General features: G+C 38.2%; 1 protein-coding gene across 1 annotated transcript in view; it reads left to right on the top strand.

Moving 5' to 3' along the window:
- The window catches only part of LOC121372643 (tryptophan 5-hydroxylase 1-like), a 55,962-nt gene that overhangs the window by 32,271 nt on the left and 3,295 nt on the right, over positions 1–20,396 (top strand). Inside the window, exons 3-10 of the mRNA XM_041499085.1 lie at positions 2,328–2,511; positions 5,860–5,948; positions 7,191–7,258; positions 11,754–11,804; positions 12,523–12,668; positions 13,646–13,781; positions 14,349–14,475; positions 15,820–16,049. Coding sequence (XP_041355019.1) covers positions 2,328–2,511; positions 5,860–5,948; positions 7,191–7,258; positions 11,754–11,804; positions 12,523–12,668; positions 13,646–13,781; positions 14,349–14,475; positions 15,820–16,049 — 1,031 coding nt within the window. The remainder of the gene's footprint in view (positions 1–2,327; positions 2,512–5,859; positions 5,949–7,190; positions 7,259–11,753; positions 11,805–12,522; positions 12,669–13,645; positions 13,782–14,348; positions 14,476–15,819; positions 16,050–20,396) is intronic.

Below are 20,396 nucleotides of genomic sequence, written 5' to 3' on the forward strand. Positions count from 1 at the left end.
TGCCTTTAAAATGATGTAACGTGGAAAAGAATTATATTTTATCTTCCATGCGAAACGTTAACCATCAAATAATACCTTTTACACTAGCACTGCTGTAAGGAGACCAAGTGCCTTTAAAATGATGTAACGTGGAAAAGAATTATATTTTATCTTCCATGCGAAACGTTAACCATCATATAATACCTTTTACACTAACACTGCTGTAAGGAGACCAAGTGCCTTTAAAATGATGTAACGTGGAAAAGAATTATATTGGCTGTCTTAAAGGTGCTATCTCAAAGTTGGCTAATGGCGGCTTCCTGCCAAAATTATTTACTAACTTCTGCTTTAAAAAGTAAACATTACACCTTTAAATATAAATCTATAAAACTAAAATTAAATAATTGTATAGAAATAAGAATCAAATTTTTTTATCGTATCGTTTGTAGTGTCTTTGTTAAAGCTTATGCTGCATGGGGTTACAATTACACCTATAGACCAGTCAATCTAAGGTTCAAAAAGGCTTAACCTAGAATAAATTGCAACAAAATTTATTTTTGTTGTGATTTATTCTCAAAGCCATCCTAGACAACATATCAAAAATGTACATTGATGCAGGTGGTGGAAAGTGATTTAATTTGCATCAGTTAAATATGGCCGCCACATGTATATTTTTCAACAGTATACACATGTATGTGTGCTGAAACAAGATATATTTAGTAAATGGTGTTTTAATTGCATTGTGTTTTGTCTGTAATAACATACTTTATTTTTGTCGTAATGTACTCTCAATACCATCCTAGACAACATATCAAAAAGGTAATTTAATGTAAGCAGAGGAAAGTGACTAATTAAATATCGCTGCCACATGGCATATTTTACAAGTTGGTAAACATATGTATGTGTGCTGAAACGAGATCTATTTAGTAAATGATATTTTAAATTAATTTTATTTTGTCTGTAATAACCTGCATAATGACTTAGAAAGACCTGCATTAATTGATATCTTGACATGGTTTTCATTTTTGAAGATGGCCGCCTATATTAACATTGCAATAACAATTCGACTATAGTGATATTTTCTTCCTATGCCAATTAAAGGATCGGGTTAAAGAACAAAGGGAGTAATGTTGAATTATATGGTCGATGACAGGTATTCAAGTAAATGTTTTTATAATTTTCAGTCATGCTTACTCTCATTCTAATTCTTGGTTCATATATTGTTAATGGCCAATCATTGAATTTACATGTTGTCCACAAGATGGTTTATAGGATTATGTCATAATTTTTCAACAGTAAAGAGGTAGATTGGTGTTTCGATATTACATATGACCTAGTCACAAGTTGTTCATACAAGTTGCATGTTGACAAAATAGTGAAATACCATGATAACCTGTATGGGAAAAATCATATCTTTAGAGCACAAAATGTAGGAAAGACCTCTTTATGACGTCTATGCTATTTAAAAATTTAATTTTCATCCTGTGCGACCCACAGAACCCATACATTGATATATTACATTAGGGTTTTGATCTAAAAGCGACAAAACGCTGCCGCCATTTTGAATAAATTAAAGTTCCGGTCTTAAAAAGTGATTGTAAACAAAACATTCCACCAGATTCGGGTTTATTGATTAAAGGTGCTATAAAAATGACAGGGTATAATTATCTAATGTAGAACAAAAATATTTATTTGCCCAAACTTTTCATCAGTGGGACAACTTAAGTCAATACAATCCAAAGCTAGCCGTGAGCGTAATATATCATTAATGTCACTTTTGTAACTCAATAATTAGTTTATATTTACAGCTTTCTTTGACAATATTAGTAACACTAACAAAAGTACATTGTTTGTATATATTTGCATTTATGTGCGATTTTGGGGAATATTGGTACCCATTTTGAACAAAGACGGCCATCTTGAATTTTCCTTTTCATCCATATATATCTGAATGAATTTAAAGAATATGTGTGAATACATTTAAGTCATAGCACTGATAATTCCATGTATTTGTCCACTGAATCTTAAGAGTAGCTTGCCGTTGTGTTTGCATATATGAGTTATGGCGGCCATTTTCAAATTATGCAAATTAGCATATTTGCCCCACCTAAATTAATGTACATTTTTGATGTTGTTAAGGTAGGGTTCAGGGAACAGTTGCAATAAAAATAATTTATGTTGCAGTTTGTTTTAGGTCAAACCATATTTTGACTGGACTACTAGTAGCCGATGTGTAGTTTATATGCTGTGGCGTCATTAAACATTCATTCATTCATTCATTCATTCAATGTAATCTTGGTTTTAGAAGATATTGCATTGAAAATAACTTATCAGGGTTTTGCTTGCAGAACACCAAACTTACTATTCAACATATCGAGTCGAGGAAAGCCCGGAAGAAGAACGCCCTCTATGAGGTTCTTCTGCAGTGCGCCGGCTCCAGAGAAAATGTCATTTCCGTTACTAACACCATGCACCAGAATTCACATGTTTTGGATGTTACAATACTTGGTGAAGCAGAATTGGAGAAAAAAGGTTAGAGAAAACACATATTTACTTTTATAGCTGTGGTCATGAGAAGGAGAGATAAAAGGAGAGGGGAAGCAAGAGAGGATGGAGAGAGGGGGAGGGAGGGGCAGTGAGAGAGAGAGGGGTAGTAGAGGTGGAGGGAGAGTGGGAGAGAGAGAAGGAGGAAGGGAGAGATACAGAAAGTATAGTTCTCAAAACATTTTTGGTGTTCTCCTTTAGACGTCTGCACTATACATTAAAATGTTTACGGTGTTCTTCTGGAGACGTCTGCCCTATTACATTTTAAAGTATGTATTCTGCATAATTGATATCCAATGTATAATGCATACTTTCAAAGTCTGCAGTGTATAATTGATATCCAATGTATAACGCATACTTTCAAAGTCTGCAGTGTATAATTGATATCCAATGTATAACGCATACTTTCAAAGTCTGCAGTGTATAATTGATATCCAATGTATAATGCATACTTTCAAAGTCTGCAGTGTATAATTGATATCCAATGTATAACGCATACTTTCAAAGTCTGCAGTGTATATTTGATATTCAATGTATAACGCATACTTTCAAAGTCTGCAGTGTATAATTGATATCCAATGTATAACGCACACTTTCAAAGTCTGCAGTGTATAATTGATATCCAATGTATAACGCACACTTTCAAAGTCTGCAGTGTATAATTGATATCCAATCTATAACGCACACTTTCAAAGTCTGCAGTGTATAATTGATATCCAATGTATAACGCACACTTTCAAAGTCTGCAGTGTATAATTGATATCCAATGTATAACGCACACTTTCAAAGTCTGCAGTGTATAATTGATATCCAATGTATAACGCACACTTTCAAAGTCTGCAGTGTATAATTGATATCCAATGTATAACGCACACTTTCAAAGTCTGCAGTGTATAATTGATTAAAATGACGTACGTATCTTTTTTAATTTGTAATCCACATTTTAAAGTCTACCGTGTATATTTTTAAAGTCTGCATTTTACATTGTTATGTTAGTGAGGTGCATAGTTTGTTTTTTAATTCTTTATTAAAGTATTTAAAGTAATACGAATTTTAATATTTTTAGTACCCATTGTTTTACTTTTGTGCTGTTCAAGGACACGTGGGTGAGAAAATAAATACTTGTTAAAAAGTTGTAAAATATTTTAGGATCCATTCACAAATATTAATTTTTTTATAAGCATACATACGGCGGTAGAGAAAAAAGTAATATGTTTTTAAAACGTTGAAAATGTTGAATAATATTTTGGGAAAATGGTCCTTCAAAAATCGTGTACGCTTTTAGGAGGGCGGAGAGGGTAACAAAAATGAATACGTTTTGTACAGTTGTGAAAATGTTGATAATAATTATCATCAGCTCCTTAGAGACGGAGTCTAGTTTTAACTATACTCAACAAAAACAGGGGTTAGTATATATTTTAGACATTTTTCTTTAAATATGGTTAAAACAAAGTTTCTTTAATTGTAAAATATCAGCGTTATGACATATTTTTGAACTTAATGTTTTAAACAAACATTTTGAGTGAAAAATTAACGTTACTTATTTCGGTAGTTTTGTAACCACACAAAAACACACAATATGATTTTGGTCATGTTTTACTGAAATAATGTATGGAAATCACCTGTAATCAAAACCTGCTAAAATAATATGACACTAACAAAGAATTACCAAAACGTCTACTAACCTTTATTTAATTTTGTTGAGTATAGGTTGGGAAAATAAAATGTTGCATCGTAGATATACATCGTTTTTGAATCGATCCTTGCTTGTATAATTTCATGGCAATTAGCATAACGCTTTGCTATTGCATACTGATTATGTACTTTTCAAATTAATGGCTATTAAACGCATACTCTAGTTTCAGCCCGTAAAAATGGACACTAAGTTTGGTTAAGTTACAAACCTGTAACACATTTGGATAACGTTACAAGAGAGTGAAACAAGCGTCTGAGACGTTGGAATATTGTTTAAAATAAACTAAATCTCGACTCCCTAACTGTTATTTCTCAGACACACGTGCGTTTTTAAAAAATATGAAAAATGCATTTTGTGGTATTACAAACACCAGGATGACCAGAAACACTTCGGTTCTACGGAAATGGATAATCTAAACAATACAATATAAGTAATGTTTGATTTCAGTGATCATTAACGGCTCTAATAGTGAAAAATATGCTAAAGTGTTTAAAAGCTAGGGTCTGTACCTTTAAAATATATCTTAGACTTGTTTTTGTTTTGTTCATCAAAGTGAGCGTTAGGTAATACAACAGTAACTGTTCATTGATATTATCTTTATCTCTCTCTTTTTAAATGAAAATAAAACAAATTTTCAATGATGTATAGTGGGAGTAAATGTTTAGGGATCATTGACAATACTATTAGAATATTAGAGTATTAGAATACGCTTTAGTTGCTGAGTTAAAGGTTAAAGGTGCATTGACAGGAATTGGTAGAAAGTAGACGGTGTCTGAAAATAACCTTCTTTGTTATATACAATAGTGTGGAACTATAATAGGGAGTGACTTACGTAAACACATGCAGCCAATAGTCAAATAACCAGCTGTATATAACTGAGATAGTTTGTTATTTTACTAGATATTTTCATGTAAACACGTTAATACGTTTTTGTAGATAAAATAATTCACAAGTACTATGAAGTATGATTCGACGGTTATGAAACAGCGAATACTATTACAGACATGTCCACAAAAGCTATAACATAACCAATCTTAACAAGAAAACCGTTATCCATGATAAAAACCGTATATCTGCACAATGCAGAGTCGAATGGGCATTTGGCAAAATAATGGTTGATTCCATGAATATCTATCTAGTGCCTCGCCTATAGAAAGACAGCCATTTCCTAGGAGATTCGTTATTGGAGATTTTATCCTTCTTGCACCACTCAAACAGGACTGACACTCCCAGACTAGTTTACTGAATTAAGACCAGCACAGGACAGAGTTCCGTGGAATATGCATAGCTGTAACGACATACACTCGTGTATCAATTTCAAAACAGTGATGATGTCAGGTGTTCGCGAAAGGTGAGCTATTGAGGCACCGACAAGAAGTTTGTCAAACCTCAACATCCACCTCATTCTCATGAACTACGTACTTTACTGGTTTGACAGCTGAGGAGTGTGTCAAATACAACATCATTATAGGGACAAAAATAAACTTTAAAAAATATTTCAGTTTTATCCAAACGTGCATATCTGTGGTTAATATTACGTATATAAGTAATATTGGAATTTAGTACTTAAATCTTCGATGGTGCATGTTAACAAATATGTTGTTCTGGAGATTAATTGGTGTCTTCCTACTCTGTTTCAGAGCAGTGGTTCCCGTGTCACATCTCCGATCTGGACCAGTGTACTCACATACTGACAAAGTTCGAACCGGAGCTGGATTGTGATCACCCAGTAAGAATCTCTAAATCATAGTACATATTACATATGTTACATAGACAGAACCACATACCAGATGTTTTTTCCATGTTATATACTCTTCAAAAAAGTACGGGAACCTGAAATATTAATGTTAATATCAACTATTAGATCGATCGTACGTTTTGACCATAGACATCCTAGTAAAGAACGTTTAGGTCTGTTTATCAACACACCGAAACACATTCCATAGTTTGCACGTGCATCACGCAGTTGCCCCGTACACGTGCGTGGGGTGGCAATCTCCATTTTGACAATTTCCAGGAAGATCGATTAATCACTGTGGAACATTATTTCTATTAATCTTTTTCATTCTGTTATCATACAGTTGTTATTGTTGTTTTGTTTTTAGTCATTATTATTGTTTGAATTTGCGATTTACTGATAAAAAATGTCAACTTACAAATTTCACTTTTGACCCAAATCGTCCTTCATGGTGGTCATAAAACCTACTGTAATACTGAACTACCGGTTGTAATGTTTGCCCAATTAAAAAAAGTTTGTTTGTTTTATTTAACGACGCCACTAGAGCACATTGTTTTTTTTTATCTTATCATCGGCTATTGGACGTCAAAAATATAGTCATTCTGAGGAAACCCGCTACTCTTTTACGACAGGCAGCAAGGGATCTTTTATTTGCGCTTCCCACAGGCAGGATAGCACAAATCATGGCGTTTGTTGAACCAGTTATGGATCACTGGTCGGTGCAAGTGGTTTACACCCATTGAGCCTTGCGGAGCACTCACTCAGGGTTTGGAGTTGGTATCTGGATTAAAAATCCCATGCCTCGACTGGGATCCGAACCCAGTACCTACCAGCCTGTAGACCGATTACCTAACCACGACGCCGTCGAGGCCGGTGTCATTATTATCATATAACCATTACAGCTAATATACCTTACGATTTTGCCAATTGTAAATTCTTATTAGAGTTTCCCTACTTTTTTTGAAGAGTATGTATTGCACGAGTTTATAGTGCGCAAGAATATTATTTGTCGCAGTAAAAGTTCTTGGAAGTCATTAATCTTTTTCAATTTATGCAAATTTGTATACGTACTTATGCATTAGGCTCTATAACTGGTGATCGTCATTGTGCTTTAGTGAACTAAATGGACTGAACACAACGCGGAGTGTTATGTAAATCGTCATAAAGTAGTTTTAAACATTACCTAATTACATGAATAAAGTAACTTTTACTAAATGCAGAAATTTGTTTTAGGGTTTCACTGACAAGAAATATCGAGAACGAAGGAAACACATAGCTGATATAGCCTTTTCTTACAAACAGTAAGTAGATGACTTTAATATTTGACGCCGCCAGAGATCATTGATTAATTAATCATCGGCTACCCATGTCAAACATTTGGCAGTTTTAAGGATCACTACATTTTTGCGTTTAGCAGCAAGGGATCGTTTATAGATACTTTCCCACAAAAAGGACAGCACATACCAGTCGTGGGGCACATGTACGTACATGGGGGGGGGGGGTCGATGGTTTCGACCGACCCCCCCCCCCCCCCCCCGAAAAGGTTTTTTTTTATAATTTCATATATCTAACATTGATATCTGACATTATTATATTTACTCAACATAGAAATATATGCCCAATATCTCTGCAATCTATTTTGGAACCCCCCATTTCAAAATCCTATGTATTGGAACCCCCCTTTTCAAAATCCTATGTATGCCCATAGGGCATTGGCTAACACTGAAAAAAAACAATGGGTCTGCTTAGAAGGTTCGAACTTAAGACCTCAGGATAGGTAGCAAACTACCAACGGAGCTAATTCCCGTCCCTGTATAACGTTGTATGTAGACTGCAGTATAAACAAACACCAACGGAGCTAATTCCCGTCCCTGTATAACGTTGTATGTAGACTGCAGTATAAACAAACACCAAAAGTCAATTTCACGTGGACATTTCCTATTATTATGGATGTTGTTGCAATCAGAACCTGTTGTTTTTATTGTGATTATTATTGTCATTATTCCTTCATTATTTATTCAGACTATTTCTCTAAAAAATATTTTGTCATCATTGCTGAATATTTCCTTGCTTATGGGTACTCTAAAGATATTCTTCTTGAAGAAATATGTGATAGGTCGGAGGTTTTAGTAGAGAACAATATCACTGGGATGGGACAATTATATTTTTACAAAATAAATTTGTATGGTGACCGTCTTACTTTTAGTAATATGTTACTGTAATAAGCTTACCCAGAAAACCGCACGTATTGGAGAATGACAATAATGGGAGCCCATTAAGGTGCACCAATGGACTGAGATGCCTGAAAACACGTGGTTACCATCGACCAATCAGAATTGAAGACCTGTATTCCAGTGTTAAAACTGTATACACACACGCATGCATATATATATATATATATATATATATATATATATATATATATATATATATACTGAACAAAAAAAGAAACTTCCGATTTGTACATATAGTATTTGTTGTGTTAAAGAATTCATTGTGTAATTAAATTATATAGGTAGTATTAGCCTTGAGCTGTATTATCAGGATTCATGAATTTTATCGATTATTTTTGCACTGTTAATCGTTGACAACGTAACATTCAATTTGCACGTGCATGCATGGTTCGACATGTCCCGTGTAGTATTCGGTCAATTTGTTTTACTTGTCTTACTGACATTGTTGTCAAGTGAACAAAAACGCTTAAAAATTTGTAAAAATAAATTAACGTTTTTTACATTGTAGAATTTTTAGTATGCCAAGAATACCCAATAATTTACGCGAACGGGCGATTGGCATGCTTGATGCTGGCATGTCGACAGAAGACGTTGCAAGGCATGTTGGGAGTTCTAGTCGAGCGATACGAAATCTTCGCGTAAGATTTCGAACGACAGGAAGCACCAACGACTTGCCACGTTGTGGACGTCCGCGTTTTACAACGCGTGGTCAAGACCGCTATACATTCCGCTGTTAGATCGCTATGAAGCTGGACCTTTCGTCGTGCGCTCTTAACTTGCCCCCCCCCCCCCCCCCCCCCACACCTGGGGGGACTAATGGCAAGCTTCGGAATGCTTGTGGAGTTCCGCGTCGCGTACACCGGGTCACGGGCGACTGTGACTTTGGTTTACAGCGACGCGGACTCCAGAAAGAAGACAAGAAGAGGAGGAAGGAGGAAGGAACGTGCGCCAGGGGCGGCTCAGGAGGGACTAAAGCAGCGGGCGGCTCAACCGCCAGCGGCGGTCCCGTCTGCGTCGCCGCCCCCCACTACAACTTCGCCGAAGAGGAGGACGATGCCACCAGCGGAGACCACCTTGGACGCTACGGCAGGCCTACTGAACACCGCCATGGCTCAGTCGCCGCCACCACCTTCTGCGTCGACTTCCACGCCTGCTCCGGTGCAGCGGTCAACTTTACCGACCGCTCCCGTTGAGCAGGCAAGGGACCCTGTTGTTGTTGCGGCGGCGAAGCGCAAGGCCACTACACCTGCCATCCGGCCAGACACGGACAAGCCGCCGAGCCGACAACTACCCCCCCCCCCCCCCCCCCCCCCCCCCCCCCCCCCCCCCCCCCCCCCCCAGCCGGAAGACGCATGGAAGCTTCAAGTCAAGAAGATCAAGCCAGCGTTCCGGCATTGCGTGCAGGGGGACACCACCGACCCCGGCAAGCTGATGGGGAAGTTCCTCAACCAGGCCTGGAGACCACTGCAGGATGGTACCGAGTACGAACTACACCATCTCCGGACCAAGGAAGGCCACTCGTTGTGACCCACCGGCGCCGAGACTGCTACCGACAAGCGATCCTGCTACGAGAGATGGATAGCCAGACCATCCACAGGATCGGTCAAGGCTATCTTCGGTGCCGGCTACCACCAGGTCATACCAGCTATTATGGACAGGAAGCACGAAGTCCCGAACTTGACCACCAGACCCCTCATCAGCTCGCCGTATGCGTCAACCTTTTTCAGGACACATAGATTGGACTTTAAACTTTTAGACCTCCTTTCAAACTTTTATGTCGAAATTACTTTTTTTTAAATATTATTAAATAGTCCGATCCTCTCTTCTTTCTCTTATTTATTTTTGAACTGTCCGTCTAAAATGCTCCAAAGTATATAAATATTCGGCCGAGTAGTCAATTCTTTTTTTTTTTGGCTCATAACTTTTTCTCTTTTTTTTATTATTCTACTAACTTTTTTTTTTTTTTTTTACTAATTGCTATTTTCAAAATTCTGCCTATTTTCAACACTACCCCCCCCCCCCCCCCCCCCCCCTCTCTTTTCGGAGGTTACTCAGGATGAGCGTGTTCGAGGCCCTAGTTATCTAATTTCTTTTTGACCGCCCGATCTAATCTAGCGACCACATTTCATGAGTAGAATTTTTTTTTTTAATTAGAGTTGCGCATCAAAATTTTAAAGGCCCACTATTTAATTTTTGGATGTAAATTTTAAAATTGACCCTATTTGTTAGGTTATCCCTGTCCCGAGTCAGACCCCCGATCCTATCGGAGGCCGGACTCGGGATAGGCGTGTTCGAAACTCTAGTGGTATATGGACACGTTAAACAATTTACTAAGCTAAGACCGCTATATCATGAACACGCATTTGCGCAATCGATTCCAAACTGCCACTGCTACTGCTGCTAACACACCTGGGCTTCATAATAACCGAATCAGTGGGCAAACTGTTCGTAATCGTCTGCGGGAGAACGGTTTACATGCACGACGTCCTTACGTCGGATGCGTTTTAACGCAACGTCATCGTCTAAATCGTCTTAATTGGGCACGTGTACACACTCGTTGGATACGGCGACGCTGGAATACCGTTCTTTTTTCGGATGAATCCAGATTTTCTTTACAACGTGGTGATGGCAGGGTGCGCGTCTACCGTAGGAGAAATGAACGCTATGTTGACTGTTGTGTTCTTGAACGAGATCGTTTCGGGGGTGGGGGTTGTGTCATGGTTTGGGCAGTCATTGTCCATGGTTATCGTTCACCACTAGTCGTCATTGATGGCAGTTTAAATGCTCAACGTTACCGCGATGACATTCTCGCTCATCACGTCATTCCTCTGTTCCATAACAACGCCAACATCTCGATTTTTCAGCATGATAATGCCACCTCTCATACAGCTAGAGACACTGTAAATTTTCTTAGGACAAATAACATTGATTTCATTGATGACTGGCCCGCTAAAAGTCCTGATCTCAACCCCATCGAGCATGTCTGGGATAGTCTGGACAGACGATTGAGGCGTCGTCCCAATCCACCCGCTAACATCAACGAACTTCGTCAAGCGCTCATTCAGGAATGGAACAATATTCCACAGGCAGAAATCAACACTTTAGTCAATTCTATGCGCCTGCGATGCACTGCAGTGGTCAATTCAAGAGGTGGTCATACCCGTTATTAAGTGGGTGGGTTTTTAACCCCTACCACACTTGGTCAAAATTTCTCCCAGTTTCTGTTAACCTATGGCCATGATTTTTGCACCAAACGATGCATCATGGAACACTCTTTAAACGCATATATAACAATTATTCCCCCGGTTTGTTTTCATCAAGTTATGTTCAAGCAAAGTTAGCGGAAGTTTCTTATTTTGTTCAGTATATATATATATATATATATATATATATATATATATATATATATATATATATATATATATATATATATATATATATATATATGAATAAACTGGGGTCGTACATAATATTGCAGTTTTATAAATTAATTATCATCATCATCATGACTATTTTTTTTTTTTTTTTTTTTTTTTTTTTTTTTGTGTTTTGTCTTATTTAGTGGTGACCCTATTCCACGAGTTCAGTATATAGAAGATGAAGTTAAGTGTTGGTAAGTAGTCCTTATAATATAATTTGTATCAACGATTTGGGATGAATTGTTCTTTGATAATACTGCCAGTCAACCTCTGATGTGTATAGATTACGATCACTTAATGTGAAGTCAAATATAAAGTTGATGTTTCAAAGTTGCAATGGCTGTTTCCAAAACCAAATTGTAAAGATTATACGTGTCAATTACATAAAAAGTTAAAACCAAAGAATTTCATTTACTTCCATTTCGGGTAGGTGCTCTGTAACGCTATGCTGACATTATTGATTAGTTTCTGCTTTTGCTTAATTCATCACATATCGACGATGTTATCTAGCTGACAGTAGAGTTGTTGATTTCAGAGCAATCGCCGATTTTATAAGATTTGTTACTTTTTATTAACATAATAAGCTATTTTTTAGGATTCTTGAATGGAAAGCCGTGTTGATTTTTAGTACCAGCATATTACAATTTTGATATTCTCTGGTTAGTTATGTATATATAATTTATGGGATATATTAATTTGAATTTATTATAAATAAATGATTGTGAAACGAGTGAAATGTCACACTAACTATGGCGTGAGTGTAATTGCCTCATAAAATCAGCTTAGGTTATCATTTTTCTGATGTGTGGGTATGTGGGCATCCGACACCATTGCTTCCCTTTGCTTGGTACGACCCTCGTGTTGGATAAGGTTTCTTACCTACCGTTAACCCATGCGCTGCTGACGTTTCAGGGGCCACGCGTACCGCCACCTGAAGGAGCTGTTCCCGACCCACGCCTGCGCAGAGCACATTGAGATCTTCAAGGTGCTGGAGGACGAGTGTGGCTACAGCCCTGACGTCATCCCGCAGCTTGAAGACGTGTCAGCATTCCTCAAACGTAAGATATTAACATAAACACGTAAGATATAAAGTAAAGTTTGTTTTATTTAACGACGCCACTAGAGCACATTTATTTTTTATCTTATCATCGGCTATTGGACGTCTAACATATGGTCATTCTGACACTGGATTTTTTAGAGGAAAACCGCTACATAGGCTACTCTTTTACGACAGGCAGCAAGGGATCTTTTATTTGCGCTTCCCACAGGCAGGATAGCACAAACCATGGCCTTTGTTGAACCAGTCATGGATCACTGGTTGGTGCAAGTTGTTTACACCTACCCTTTGAGCCTTGCGGAGCACTCACTCAAGGTTTGGAGTCGGTATCTGGATTAAAAATCCCATGCCTCGACTGGGATCTGAACCCAGTACCTACCAGCCTGTAGACCGATGGCCTAACCACGACGACACCGAGGCCGGTACATAAGATATCAACATAAAAAGAGACGATATCATAATAAACGCATGTCCTCCTTTCTCAAACGTAAGATATCAACATTAACAAGTAAGGTATCTCTGTTGTAAGATATTAACTTAAACGTGCTCTCAAACAAAAGATTTTAAAGATCGTTTGCATATAGCCCTGTTTCTAGGAAATGTTGCATTTCAGCTTTGTTCAGTGTTCGGTATCGTGTTATATCGCGTTTATTTTCATTGTTTCTATATAGCAAAGAGTGGATTTTAACATTGTCCAATGGAAAAAATCATTTAAATGTCGCCCAGTGGCTGTCATTGCGTTGCATCATGAATATATTTACTGTTTCCATGAAAACGTGGTTTTCAACTTCGTCTAGTGTCTATATTGCGTTGCATGATGTATATTTGCAGTTTCCAGGAAAAAGTGGTTTTCTTGTTCGTCTAGTGTCTATATTGCGTTGCATGGTGTATATTTGCACTGTTTCCAGGTAAAAGTGGTTTTCTTGTTCGTCTAGTGTCTATATTGCGTTGCATGATGTATATTTGCACTGTTTCCAGGAAAAAGTGGTTTTCAACTTCGCCCAGTGTCTGGTCTGCTGTCCGCTAGAGACTTCCTCGCCTCCCTGGCTTTCCGAGTTTTCCAGTGCACGCAGTACGTCAGACACCCGTCTAAACCAGACCACTCGCCAGAACCGTGAGTTCAAATATACTGATCACCAAAGAATTTAATCGTTTGTTGTTGACAACGAATTAACACATTGAGAATGAATTAACACATTGAGAATAAGGAGAATCGTGGGTGTACGGACTCCTATTTTTCTAGATCGGCAGGCTGGTTTCTGTCTGAATTAAACGAAAATTCCCGAATCTGGATAACAATATGTATTCGTATTTCCATTACTACCAAACAGCTATATAGGGTTACAAACGAATCACTACACATTTTTACATGGATTACAGCAAATTTTGGGCGTCGAATAATAAAAATAAATGGTAAAAAGATCTCAGGTTAGCCCATTTTCCACGAATATTTCTATCATATTTGTCCGAATTTGAGGTTTTGTTCCAGCACTAGGGGTATAGTTGAAAATTTTAGAATAAAGTTTGTTTAATTAATTTGACGGGAAGCAACAACATTTGTGCAACTTTGATAGAACCTTTTACGATTATAAAATAATTATGATAGTCAAAATCGTTATTTATGTACAACACAGAGTCCAAGTAACAATTCTAACACAGCTTGTTTTCTGTACTTCTGCAGAGACTGTATCCACGAGCTTCTGGGCCACGCGCCACTGCTAGCAGACGTGAATTTCGCTCAGTTCTCGCAGGAACTCGGTCTCGCCTCACTCGGCGCGTCCGACGAGGACATTGAGAAATTTGCTACTGTAAGTTTCGTGTGTGATCTCGTTAAACAGACTGTCCTGAGTTTGATACTATTTTAAAACATTTCTGACCGACGAAGCATGTTTAGTGACAAAAATTCACATGAAATGCATTTTGTTGTTGAGAATATCAGTGTCTTTCTGATCGCCTGGATGTTTCTAGAAGCCGAGGCAGTATTTTATATGTTAGGAAGTTAAATGGAATTTTAGTTACTATAAACATTAGCACACCAGAAACACACTGAATATAGACGCTACAGACAGTGATATTGTAACCAAGAAAATATATTTAATATGTGATTTTAATTGTTAAAAAACCCTCCGTTAGTTAGATTCTCAACTTTCAGAACAGTTTCTTCACGGTTAATTTTAATATGTGAATATGTTATTAATTTGTTATTACTAATATAGGATTCTGTACCAGTGTGGTGTTCTGTTGTTTTTAAAGGCGCATACCCATGTTGTAACCCACAAAAAATGGACACCATGTTTAGCTAATTTACATACCTGTAACTCATTTGGATAAAGTTACAGTATAGTGAAAGAATAGTCTGTGACGTTAAAACGGGAAATATCCTTTAAAATAGACTAGAACTCGAATCAATAAACCGGTACTTCTCAGACGCACGTGCGTTTTTTAAAATGTGAAAAATGCCATTTTTGGTACTGCAAACACCAGTATGACCAGAAACACTTCGGTTCTACGGAAATGGATAATCTAAAGAATAAAATATAAGTTCTGTTTAGTGAAAAATATGCTGTAGTGTTTAAAAACTAGGTTCTGTCTCTACATATATTACGATCTAAATCTCTCTATATATGTCTTTCTTTTGAATACTTCATCTGTTTCCGTTGGATTTGGTGAACATATTGATCAATTTCATATATTTAAAACAGTATGTTACCAGGGCTGGAGCTAGCGTGGCGGTTTGGGAAACAGTACGCACGCGCACACAAACACGCACGTACATATTATTGTTACATATCAGTTGAAACCAGAATTAATGTGGATAAGGGCGGAACATAGCCCAGTGGTAAAGCGCTTGCTTGATGTGCGGTCTGTTTAGGATCGATCCCCGTCAGTAGGCCCATTGGTATTTCTCTTTCTAGCCAGTGCACCACGACTGGTATATCAAAAGCCATGGTATGTGCTATCCTGTCTGTGGGAAGGTGCATATAAAAGATCCCTTACTACTAATGGAAGATATGTAACGGCTTTCTACTCTAAGACTATATGTTAAAATTACCAAATGGTTGACATCCATCAACGGATGATTAACAAATCAATGTGCTCTAGTGGTGTCGTGAAATAAAGCAAGCCTGAGTGTGAACCGTTTTGTGTTTCAGCTGTACTGGTTCACGGTCGAGTTCGGCCTGTGCAAGGAGAAGGGGGAGCTCCGGGGATACGGCGCGGGGGTGCTGTCGTCGTACGGCGAGCTGAAACACGCCCTGAGCAGCACCCCCCAGAAGAAGCCGTTCGAGCCGGCCAGCACGGCGGTCCAGGAGTACACGGACGAGGACTTCCAGCCGCTGTACTTCTACGTGGAGTCATTCGAGGACATGATGGACAAAATGAGGTACACTACTTCTTACTCTTCTTTCCCATGTTCGCAGCGTTAGCTTCTTTGGTGTGGCTTGTTTTGTTGTTGGATTTTTGTTTGGGGGTGTGGGGGGGTTCTTTTAAGTTGTTATGTTTGTTATTGTTGAGTTTTTGGTGTGTGTGTGTGGGGGGGGGGGGGGGTGTGCGGGATTTTGTGTGGGTTTTTTTGCGTGGTGTTGGCGCAGATACCGCGAAATGCGCTACTCATATGGAAATACTACTGCTGATAACCACAGGGTCGACCTTTTAGTGCGTCTGTTTTCCGTTTTCTATTCCTCGCTCGCATAGAGCCCGCGCCACGCCAAAACAATCCCAGTGAACATGAAAAACTGTCCTTAAGGTGTATCGTCAAAGCTGTAAATCGTTTACTTATACAGATACAAATACTACAGCTGTTTTATACATCAGTAAATATTGTCAACGTTTTGGGTGATTTTTTTATTTTTTTTATTTTTTTATTTTTTTTTGTGCAAGGTTTATCGCTATTCCATGAGCACCCGGCATATTACCAGAGATTTTCATTTACATGTCAGTTCAGAGAACACTTTTCTCAGTATCGCGTCGTTATGTAAGTTCAGAGAACACTTTTCTCAGTATCGCGTCGATATGTAAGTTCAGAGAACACTTTTTTCAGTATCGCGTCGTTATGTCGGTTCAGAGAACACTTTTCTCAGTATCGCGTCGTTATGTCAGTTCAGAGAACACTGTTCTCAGTATCGCGTCGTTATGTCAGTTCAGAGAACACTTTTCTCAGTATCGCGTCTTTATGTCAGTTCAGAGAAGACTGTTCTCAGTATCGCGTCGTTATGTCAGTTCAGAGACTGCTACACAATTTTAAAACGTTAAAATATAGTGAAATAAATAAATAAATAAATAAGGGAACACATAAATACATTTTATAATAGCCAATAGTGACAGTGAAAGAAAGAAAGAAATGTTTTATTTAACGACGCACTCAACACATTTTATTTACGGTTATATGGCGTCAGACATATGGTTAAGGACCACACAGATTTTGAGAGGAAACCCGCTGTCGCCACTACATGGGCAACTTTTACCGATTAGCAGCAAGGGATCTTTTATTTGCGCTTCCCACAGGCAGGATAGCACAAACCATGGCCTTTGTTGAACCAGCTATGGATCACTGGTCGGTGCAAGTGGTTTACCCATTGAGCCTTGCGGAGCACTCAGTCAGGGTTTGGAGTCGGTATCTGGATTAAAAATCCCATGCTCGACTGGGATCCGAACCCACCCTAGAACAAATTAAGGATTCTGTGGAATCCAAATATATTATTTTTACGGACTCACTTTGTGTCTTGAAGCGTTACAAAACATGAAGCTGGAACATTCCTTAATTCGGATGTTGATACGAAAGTGTGTCGTTTTATCTATTGCTAATACAGATAATGTACTGTATTGGGTTCCCAGCCATACTGATATTAGGGGTAATAAAAAGGAAGATACAGCTGCCAATTCTGCTTTGGATTTGCCTCATTCCAGGATCGGTGTGCTTTACACTGATCTCAAACATGATATTAATCAATATATCTTTTCGACCTGGCAAGATGATTGGAATGGCAAGGTTGCGATCAAGGCTCATTCTGTACAGCTAGTCCTTGGAGTGGCAGTCCTTCTACAGGCGGAACAGGACGAGTGAAATGGTTTTGTGTCGTGCTCGTATCGGCCATACATATTTGACGCATTCATTTCTTATAAAGAAGGACCCTCTACCTGAATGTGAACCTTGTCAGTGTACACTGACGGTTCGCCATATTCTGGTGAGTGTAATCGTCTTGAACCGACAAGGGAAGATATATTTGGTAGACAAAATCTGATAGAATCATTTCGATTCCACCCTGAACTTATCTTGAAGTTTTTACGAGATATTGATTTTTATTTCAAATTTTAACATACTTGTCTGTGATACTTATATTTGTGCACATCTCTTTACAGTTTACTCTGTGTTTTTAAATTTGATTTTAGATTTTTTTTTTTTTTTTTTTTTGCATTTTGATGTTGATCATCAATTCATTTTTATATGTACTATTGTGTGACATCCAATAGCCGATATACTTTTGTGCTGGGGTGTCGTTAAACATTCATTCATACATTGATTCCAGTAGTGACTTCAACCAAAACCCTCATCCCTAGTGTCAAGACGTTACCCGTGTTACTGGCAGTCAGTCCCACTGTAACGACAGTCAGTCCCATATTACATATAGAGAATAATACATGAGTGGCCCTTAGATACCATTTATCTCACAACGAGTTGTTTTAAAATGTATTTAACAAGCAAAAGCGAATTTGATACATTTTTAAATGAGTTGTGAGATAAATGGTATCTATAATGGACACGAATGTATTATTCTATTTCTTACATATCCTTAAAAGCCAGGTTTTCAGCAAATATTAACATCTTTTTCTAGTAAAAGTTGCACTTGTAGCTAACTTAAGCGTCACAGACACACGATTGTCAGGTTAACTAAACGTCACAGTGTAATCGATTTCCACCGTGTTGTTTTTGATTGGATGCATGGCACTGGTGACCTGGTCATCACTTAGGAGCAGCCAGTCGTACGTCTTGAAATTGTTAACACACGTACATGTGTAAACATCCCATGTGTTATAAAAAAAAACTAACGCATGATGTTCTCACCAGTGGGTGTGTAAGAATACAGTATTCTATACAGCCATAATACTCTAGTAGTAAATTAAATTGGGTATCTAATACCACGTGTTCCATTGCTTTTCTTCCATCAGTATATATAGTAATTAAAATTAAAATTTTGAAAACAGTGTTCCTTGCAGTTAAGATGTTCACCATTACCGTTTCTGGGTAAATTCAACTTGGCCATACATTTGTACAATCCATTAACATTTTCTTCTAGACGATGTTACTTGCATGATCCCTTTCAAATGAAGGAATTCGTTTTTATTTTTATTTTATTTTATTTTATTATCCCACTGTCCCTTTCCTTTCTCTTCTTTGAATTCCATCTCATTTCTTCCCGATCTGGCGACTCCTCCTATCTTTCAACTTAATTCGCTATCCACCTCCACATCCCAGTCATTGTCTCTCCAACTGCGATAGGTGCTTGTCTCTTGTGGCTATCTGTGCCACACACTTGTTATTCTCCATCAGCTTTTAGCTGTGGGTTTAGTCTGACCACTTCGGGAAGTGTTCAGTAGTTACTACTAGCATTGTTAAGAGGCACTTGTAACCACCTACTGTACTATACTGGTTTTCGTTTTTAAGGTAAGTTAGATGTTTATGTTGGGCTTCAATCATCTATGTCCCGCTACTAACAAACGTTAAAATGTCTACGTTCCAGATCTATCAGTTCCTTGGCATCAATTAGGGTTTCTATACCTGGACTAATTCCAGCAATAACCCGTGATTACATGTACACTGCCAAGTCTCCACACCAACCGGCAATACCCGTTCTTGTTTGTTGTATTCATATCAGCGTAATACTAGTATTTTCGTTCTCAGCCAGATCGTCATTTGTTAATGAAATTCTATAGTTTTGTTATTGCCACTCTGAATGCACCCTTGATTAGAGTTTCGTGTTGGCGGAAGTAAATAGCCCATTGAGTCATTATGCCGCACATTCCCGCGGGTGATCTCCACTGATTTCCGCATTGCGCACTGCACACCTTCAGGGGAAGAATTCCGCGGTGTATTAATTATTGGTATTCTACTTCAAATGGGACGTTTTATTTGCTATCCGTCCGATCCAAGGCTGTCGGCGTTTGACTAGCGGGCGCTGGGTTGGAGTATTATTTCATCTAATTGTAGTGCAGGTAGTTGCGTTCAGACATGTTGACTTTGGTGATTGTTCTGCAGTTAGCTCCCACGGAACGCTTCTGTGTGTTTCTATAAAGCACTTAGCAGTCGTTATTTTCTATTGTTGGTAAAACAAACAACCCATATTACCAACAGCTGTTTGATTGGATTACAATAGTTTTTATGCAGGCCGTGCAGTCGAAAATAACGGTAACGGAGGTGGGGCAGGAAAAAATAAACCACAAGAATCGGGCTACAGAAATAAACGGTTTTCTTTAGTTACACAAAATATTCACAATATTTTGGTGGGTTGTTTTTTTGTGTGTGTTGTATTTTTGTTGTTGGTGGTGTTGTTTTAGTGATGGGGAAGAGGGGAGCAGCTGATCCCTACCGATCAGTCCCCAACTCTGAGTACGGCCCGTCAATGCTAAATGTGTTCTGTGAGTAATGGGAATACAAACGTGTCCATGCATAATTTGTCAAATGATGCAACGAAGCGTTTGTTTGAACACGTTATCGAGATATTTTGCTATATTC

The sequence above is a fragment of the Gigantopelta aegis genome, chromosome 4 (genome assembly GCF_016097555.1).
Source record: "Gigantopelta aegis isolate Gae_Host chromosome 4, Gae_host_genome, whole genome shotgun sequence".
In the NCBI taxonomy this organism is placed as follows: domain Eukaryota; kingdom Metazoa; phylum Mollusca; class Gastropoda; order Neomphalida; family Peltospiridae; genus Gigantopelta; species Gigantopelta aegis.